Genomic DNA, 8,484 nt, shown 5'->3' with positions numbered 1-8,484 from the left:
CAGAAACGAACATTAACGCGTTGGACTTTTGTGTCTGGAGGTTGGAGTCCAAGTCAAGTCATAAAAATTATATAGATGTAATAATTGTGGAACGATATTTGTGACAAGCATTTAAGTGTACATATCACATATGCTTTAACATATTTTCTTTATTTACACAACTAAAGTTGTGATCGAACTTTTGAAATGCAGAGATTCTTTGTAGCCCACTTGTATCGCGTAAAATATGTAGAGTGTAGACCATAAATTGTCTGTACATGAGACCTTGTTTAGACTGCGCGGGTTAAGGGGCTTTTAAGCCCTATTCCAGCAGGATAAACATTATGAGACCTTGTTTAGACTGCGCGGGTTAAGGGGCTTTTAAGCCCTATTCCAGCAGGATAAACATTAAACAAGGTATATTCTATAATCTATCCTATTCTTCGTGTGCATACCCGGATTTTCTCAATCGTCCTGCCCTAGATTCAAAGTTTACACTCAAACTTTCTCTTGTTTGCATATTCTGTTGTTTGTGATTTGTACGAAAATTTTACCTAGGGTACCTTTATTTCTTTCTTATCGAATTACATTGTTATTTTTTTCACCCTTTTTCCAAATTCTTCGCTTTGTTTTTCCTTCGTTTCACACCTACACATCCATTATTTTTGCTCCTTGTTTCCTCTTTTCTCTTTGCTTCCCGATTCCTTTTACTCTTTTTGACATTTTGTTTATGTTATTTGATGCCGAAATTTCTTCCTTTTTGTCTGGTCCTTTTCCTTTGCAACATCCTTGAGTCCTGTCACCTCCTATGTTATTGCTTTTTGTAACTATATGTTCCTCCTCCTCCTCTTCCTCCTCTCTTTTGTCTAAATTTGTTGACCGCCTTCCATTGATCGTTTAGGCCTTTAGCTCACGAGTCCTTTGGCAATTTTTTTACATGTGGTTTAGGCTGAAAAGTGCAGAGAAAATGGAGAAAAGGCGCTAAAATTGTTTTCGCCTGTAATTCAGTTAGTAGGGTGCAGTAACATTGTAGCGTTTACAATTCAATTACCAGGTACTAATTTTGAGCTATTTCGAAACTAGAAATGAAAGTCCTTGGAGTGTCTCTTGAAAACGATTTTCAAAGTGTTAACTACTTCTCTTCTCTTGGCAGCTGGCAGCTTTTAGGAATTTTATAATAGATCCTCTTTCTGGTCTTCTTCTCCCTCTCTGCTTCTTCCCCTCCCTCCTTCCCTCGCTTCCTTCTCTTTCCCCTTTCCTTCTCCCTTCCTACACCACTTTCCTCCTCCTCCTCCGCAGATGACCCCCCTCCTCACGGGTTCCCCCGCGTCTACTTCTTCGGCAAGGTAATGGACAAGACCGACAAGCCCAGTGGCGGGGGCTACCAAGCGCTCGTCCTGAGTCTACTGGGTCCGTCCCTGCAAGACCTGTTCGAACTGTGCGGGTTCCGGTTCTCCCTGAAGACGGTCCTGATGATTGCCCAGCAGCTGGTAAAATGTCCCTTTTCCTACTCCTTTACTTCCTTCCTTGAAACGTCCCTGAAAACTAAAAAAAAGGAAAGGAAAAAAGCCCTTTTCCTACTCCCTTACTTCCTTCCTTGAAACGTCCCTGAAAACTAAAAAAGGAAACTAAAAAAAAAAAAAGATTTTTGATAGAGGGAAATGTAACAGCTAAGGTCTTATCGTCCCCAAAGCGAAGAGAGAAGGAAGACAGGATAGGAGAAAGCCTGCCGTTCCGAGAACGAACATTATCCCTTCAGGATAAAATCCGCTCCGGACGGGAATCGAATCCGCGACCTAGCGCTTACAAGGCAGACGTGCTACCAACCAAGCTAACTAGGCTGGCAAACTTTCCTTAAGACGAGCGATTTGGCACTAAAAAGTGAACATCAATCATTGCAGCAGATCACATTACTTTCCTTCCTACATATAAGATAAGAAATAGTAAAAAAATAAATAAATAAAAAGTAAAAAAATTCAAAATGATGAAACCATAATTATTCAGTAAGTAGTTCAAACCTCATAATACTGATAATCCTGAAATGCCAAATGCCCAAAAAGGGTATTTTAATCCCACTTATAACTATTTTGCCCATTGACGCATTTCATTCTGTCAGCAATCCAACAGTAAATAAGTAGTCGAATGGTATTTCAAGCAAACATTTTCATGCCATTGAATGGCAGCCATTCTAAACTTGGTGACGTTATAACCTGCGACATTTGTCGACAGCGATAGAGGTAGTTATTTGTAAAACGACAGCAATGTTAGCTAGGGACCCCCTGGGTTTTTAAAAACCCCCCCCCCCCCGGTTTAACCATTGTGAGAGAGAGGGGGGGGGAGTGAGGGAAAAATACCTCTTTGGAAGAATTACCCGTGTGTCAAAATGATGACACCTTCCTCTCTCTCTCTCTCTCTTCCTCTCCCACCCTCTCTTTCTCTCTCCCTTCCTCTTTCTCGCTCTCCTTTCCCCTCTCTCTCTCTCTACTTCCCTCCCTCTCTCTACCTACTGTTCGAGAATTTGAACCCTGATTGAAGAGAGAGACGAAGAGAGGGAGAGAGAGAGAGAGAGAGAGAGAGAGAGAGAGAGAGAGAGAGAGAGAGAATTTCCCACGTGTCCCGGGCGATAATAATCTTCACTGATGCGATAATCTCTCTCTCCCCTCCCCTCTTCTCGTCTCCTATCTTCTCTTTCCTCGTCTCTTCCCCTTATCTTTCCAATCATTTTGCATCATTCAATGATTGTCTCTGTCAGTTCCTTCGTTTATTCCTGTTAATCCTGATGGATTTGGATTCAATTTTCCTCTCTGTGTGTGATTTTTGGTTTTTCCTATTTTCTGTGCCTCTGAAGGTGTGTCCACACATAGTCGACGGCCGTCGATCGACACCGGTCGATTTCCCCTCTCTCTCTCTCTACTTCCCTCCCTCTCTCTACCTACTGTTCGTGAATTTGAACCCTGATTGAAGAGAGAGACGAAGAGAGAGAGAGGGAAAGAGAGTGGGAGAGAGAGAGAGAGAGAGAGAGAGAGAAATTCCCACGTGTCCCGGGCGATAATAGTCTTCACTGATGCGGTAATCTCTCTCTCCCCTCCCCTCTTCTCGTCTCCTATCTTCTCTTTCCTCTTTCCTCTTCTCTTCCCCTTATCTTTCCATTCATTTTGCATCATTCCATGATTGTCTCTGTCAGTTCCTTCGTTTATTCCTGTTAATCCTGACGGATTTGGATTCAATTTTCCTCTCTGTGTGTGATTTTTGGTTTTCCCTATTTTCTGTGCCTCTGAAGGTGTGTCCACACATAGTCGACGGCCGTCGATCGACACCGGTCGACTATGTGTGGACTCACCTTAAAATATCTCGAAGTCTCCTATTGCCTCTAACAGTTTTCTGATGTAACCTGTGTTCTATGAATCTATGTGGTCCTTTTTCTCTTCTCCTTGTTCTTGTATTATTGAACCCATAAAATATTCCTCGAAGGTAATGTGGTCTTGTCTCGTATTTTTTCTTGTGTGTTTATTTTTTCTTGGCTCATTTTTCCCCCGCTCCATTTGGGTTTTTTCCCGCCTTGTGTCCACAGAGGGCATACCGGAGGTGTACTACTTCGGGCCGTGCGGCAAATACAACGCCCTGGTCATGGAACTTCTCGGCCCGAGCCTCGAGGACCTGTTCGACCTGTGTAATAGGAAATTCACGCTTAAGACTGTTCTAATGATCGCTATTCAGTTGGTAAGTGAGACCCGCTTTTTTTCGGGGGTGCGAGATTGCTCGTCGTTCCCCTGTTTTTGCTTGAAAATTATTTGCATGTTTTGCGAGATTGCTCGTCGCTCTTTTATTGTGCTCGAAATTGTCGTGCATGTTTTCTTCCTTTTTTCTTTGCTTCTTTCTTTCATTTTCTGTACCTATAGTTGAAATGACCCGCTTTTTTTCACAGGAGGACGAGATACCGCGTCCTTCCCTTATTTTGCTTGAAAATTATTTGCATAATGTTTGTTTTGTTCGAAATTTTATCTGTATGTTTTTTCTCCTTCTTTGTTTGTTATGTTGTATAGTTTTGTTAAAGAAAATGCACCCTTAAGACTATTCTAATGATCGCTACTGAATTCAGTTGGTAAGTGTAAGTGTGAACCCCGTTTTTACAGAGGGTGCGAGATTGCTCGTCCTTCCTCTAATTTTGTTCAGTGTTTGCATGCTTTTTTCTTTCTTACTCTTATTTCTTCCATTGTCTTTGTATTGAATAGTTGTAGAATTAGAATTAGAAACTTCACGCCTAAGATTGCTCTAATGATGTAATTTAGTTTTTTGTATAGTTTTGTTAAAGAAAATGCACCCTTAAGACTATTCTAATGATCGCTACTGAATTCAGTTGGTAAGTGTAAGTGTGAACCCCATTTTTACAGAGGGGGCGAGATTGCTCGTCCTTCCTCTAATTTTGTTCAGTGTTTGCATGCTTTTTTCTCTTCTTTCTTCCATTGTCTTTGTATTGAATAGTTGTAGAATTAGAAATAGAAACTGCACGCCTAAGATTGCTCTAATGATATAATTTAGTTGGTTTGCACACCGAGGTCAGATTACTCGTCCTTCCCCTATTTTGCTTGAAAATTCTGCATGTTTTAATTTTGACTTTCCCTATCCTATAGGAAGGAAAGTAATGTAATGGGGTCAAATTTTACTTTTTTTATTCTGCTCTCTCGTTGACTTTGTGTACTATCAAGTAGGTAAAAAACTCGTCCTTCCCCTATTTTGCTTGAAAATTCTGCATGTTTTAATTTTGACTTTCCTTATCCTATAGGAAGGAAAGTAATGTAATCGGGGTCAAATTTTACATTTTTTATTCTGCTCTCTCGTTGACTTTGTGTACTATCAAGTAGGTAAAAAAATGCGCTTTCTTGGTTGACATTGTTTTTAGCGTCCACCCTGTTAGAGGACATAACTCGAAAATGTCAATAAACATTTCGGAGAGCTGCGTAACCTTATATAAAAAAAAACTGAATGGAAAATGGAATGGTATTTTGTCTTGTGTCAAATAGGCTAGCGTTAGACACAACTGACACAAGTAGTTGTGAAAATGTGGACCAGTTTGTATGTTATTTTAATAAAACGAGAAAAAAAATCGGTGATTATTATGTTGGAGAGGAGCCCAGAATTTGAAATAGCAGATTTTTTTCTTCTTCCCCGTTGTTTTTTGTCTGTAGGCTTGTACTTTTTGCTTTTTTTGATAGCTTTTAGGTAGCAGTTCAAATTTATTATCATTTTTAAAGGTGTGCCCACACATAGTTGAAGACCGTCGATCGACCATGTTTCGACACACCTCAAGAGGTTTGATAGAGGGAACTGTACGTAACTGCTAAGGTCTCATCGTCCCGAAAGCGAAGAGTAAAGGAACACAGCTAGGAAAGGAGAAAGCCGGCCGTTCCAACCTCATCTGGTTTAGGATAAAATTCTAAAATTGGTGTCGGGCCAGATTCGAACCCGCGACCTCGCGCTTATAAGGCAGACGCGCTATCCTCCAAGCTCCAACTAGTGCTAACTAGGCTGAAAAAAAAAAGAAAAAAGAAAAGAGTTTCTCATAGGTAACGAAAGTAAACAATTTTGCTGATTGTTCGTCCATAATTGAATGAGAAAAAACGCACTAATAGCAAAAAAAAAAAATAGTACCTATACCACCTCCTACTTACTTATTTTGTCACTAGGAATAAGGTACCCATATCTAAGGTATAAGTTAGGTCATAAGTGCTAATTGAGATTGTCTACCTACTTACGGCCCTTGGCTAGGGGGCTAGGTTGTTTACTTGGTCTTTTTGCCAGCCTAGTTAGCTTAGTTGGTAGGATAAAATCCGCCCGGGCGGATTTTATCCTACCAACTAAGCTGATGGGATAATGTTCGTTCTCGGAACGGCTGGGTTTCTCCTATCCTGTCTTCCTTCTCTCTTCGGTTTCGGGACGATAAGACCATAGCAGTTACAGTTCCCTCTGTCAAACCTCTTAAAAAAAAATACCTATAATATTGTGTGAAAACTTTGAGCTATTACTAACTCCCCATGAGTTCACGTGACGTGATGGTAGTGTGTTTCTACCGTAGGGGTTTTTCTTGGTACTCTAATGGTAGGTCACTCTTGCCGACTCATCAGGTGGACTAAATAGAATATACCTACCCTGTTTATTCTGCCAGAATGAGACTGAAAAGTCCCTTTACTCCCGCGGTCTAAACAAGGTCTCGTGTATTTGGTACAAAATAGGTGTAAATTTTTTTTTTTTTTGCTTTTGTTGATAGCTTTTAGGTAGCAGTTCAAATTTATTATCATTTTTAAAGGTGTGCCCACACATAGTTGAAGGCCGTCGATCGACCATGTTTCGACACACCTCAAGAGGTTTGACAGAGGGAACTGTACGTAACTGCTAAGGTCTTATCGTCCCGAAAGCGAAGAGTAAAGGAACACAGCTAGGAAAAGAGAAAGCCGGCCGTTCCAACCTCATCTGGTTTAGGATAAAATTCTAAAATTGGTGTCGGGCCAGATTCGAGCCCGCGACCTCGCGCTTATAAGGCAGGCGCGCTATCCTCCGAGCTCTAACTAGTGCTAACTAGGCTGAAAAAAAGAAAAAAGAAAAGAGCTTCTTATAGGTAACGAAAGTAAAAAATATGTGATGAATGGAACCCATGTTATTGTATTTCTGAATATTGTTTGGTAAGTCGGGTAGCCTGGGTGCCAATTGGTGTGCCTGTCTGCTGTTATTTGGTTTGTCTGGTGTCTGGCTAGATGGTACTCTCACTCTATGTCTGCAGATGTTTTGTTATGGTCTTGTGATTTGGTCTGGTTTCGTGAGATATTCTGTACTATTCTACAGAGTGTATCAAAACAAGTGTAGTCAGCCTAGCTAACTTGGAATGTAGCGCGCCTGCCTTGTAAGCGCTAAGCGCAAACAAATACTCGTAGTTAGGTATATGGACATCTTTAGAAGGGAAATATTTTCAGCCTTGTTAGCTTGGAGGGTCGCGTAAGTAAGTGGTCGCGGGTTCGATTCCCGCCCGGGGAGAACTTTATCCTTAACAGATGTGATTCGTTCTCGGAACGGCTGGCTTTCTCCTATCCTGTCCTCTTTTCAATTTCGGGACGATAAGACCTCCGTTCTTAAGTTGTGTACTTGTGTCCACATCACATAGTCGATGGCGCTTGATAGATGACTGAAACCGTCCACACTGCCTCGACAATATATAGATGCACCATGAATCTATCGCCATGCCGATCGACGGCCGTGACTATGTGTGAACACAGCTTTATAGTTTTCTCCATCAAACCTCTTTTTTAGGTGCATACAATTCTTCTACCCTTTTAGGTAGGATACTATCCATTTTATTGATCTTCTGCTAATCATTGTTGTCTGTTTTTCTCTGTTCACAGCTTCATCGTATAGAATATGTGCACACTAGGCATTTAATTTATAGAGACGTCAAACCCGAAAACTTTCTAATAGGCCGAACTTCGAACAAAAAAGACAAGTGCATACACATAATAGGTAAGTTGAACCTGAACTCACCTTTCTCATAAAGATGTGAAAAGAGAGCGAGTGTTTCTCAACAATCCAGATATGTTTTTGCAACAATACAGCAACTTTTTCCAATCTCCAGACTTGTTTCTGAAACATTTTTCTTAGCTTTTAGTATGGTTTCAGCCAAGCTTTTAGTATGGAACCTAGCCAAATAGGCTGAGGGCTGAGAGGATTGTGAAATGAAAGTTGCTCAACGTTTTCCAACATTGGCGCAAGTGTTGCGAACCAAATGGCCCCGGAATAGAAATGTTTTTTAAGGAGTTCTTACGTCGTGGTATAACTAAAAAGTCCATTGACCCCAATCCCTAGTAAGATAGAAAATACATATACATTTAGACATCAAACGTCTCAAGTTCTTAGTAGGCCAAACTGCCTACGATTTTCTGCAGAAAGAAAAAAAAACTTGTTAAACCTACTGGAAACTCTCGAACGGAGGAAAAAAAAAATTACAAAAATTAAACTCGACAGGGAAAAGTACAGAAGAAGAAGGAAGAAGAAGACGATGAAAGAGAAGGAAGAAGAAGAAGAAGAAGAAGAAGACGAAGAAGAAGAAGACGAAGAAAATGTGGGAGAAGAAAAAGAAGAGGAGGAAAGAGAATACGAATAAGAAGGAAAAGAAGATAGAGAGGAAAGAGGAAAAAGAAGAAGAAGGACGAGGTAAAGGAGCGGAACAAGAGAAGAAGTAGGAGGAAAAAACAGAAAAGGAAAAAAAAAAGACGAAGAAATAAGTGGAACAAGAAAAGAAGAGGAAGACGAGAATAAAAAAGAAGAAGAAGAGGGAAGAGAGGAAGAAGAAAGTGGAACAAGAAATAAAAACGAGGAAATAAAGAAGTTTTAACTGCATTTTGCCTCTAGCTCTTTCCCCGTCCAATATAATCTCAAAGTAGAGCAGCGATTTCCAACTAGCGGCCCGCGGGCCACATTAGGCCCGCCAGACCATTTTTGAGGCCCGCGAAGCTTTTAGGG

The 8,484-nt window shown here is 40.8% G+C and overlaps 1 protein-coding gene across 1 annotated transcript in view; it reads left to right on the top strand.

Annotated features, from left to right (window-relative positions):
- Window positions 1–1,328: 1,328 nt before the first annotated feature.
- Window positions 1,329–8,484, top strand: part of LOC103520421 (casein kinase I-like) — a gene marked incomplete at its 3' end in the record, with an annotated part of 8,930 nt that continues 1,774 nt past the window's right edge. The window contains exons 1-3 of the mRNA XM_026831551.1: window positions 1,329–1,469; window positions 3,553–3,699; window positions 7,371–7,485. Of these exons, the coding sequence (XP_026687352.1) occupies window positions 1,329–1,469; window positions 3,553–3,699; window positions 7,371–7,485 (403 nt within the window). The remainder of the gene's footprint in view (window positions 1,470–3,552; window positions 3,700–7,370; window positions 7,486–8,484) is intronic.

This window comes from Diaphorina citri, unplaced genomic scaffold (genome assembly GCF_000475195.1).
Source record: "Diaphorina citri unplaced genomic scaffold, Diaci psyllid genome assembly version 1.1 scaffold3602, whole genome shotgun sequence".
NCBI classification, from domain to species: domain Eukaryota; kingdom Metazoa; phylum Arthropoda; class Insecta; order Hemiptera; family Psyllidae; genus Diaphorina; species Diaphorina citri.
The sequence above is the reverse complement of the archived record's forward strand: the minus strand, read 5'-3'. Positions and strand labels throughout refer to the sequence as shown.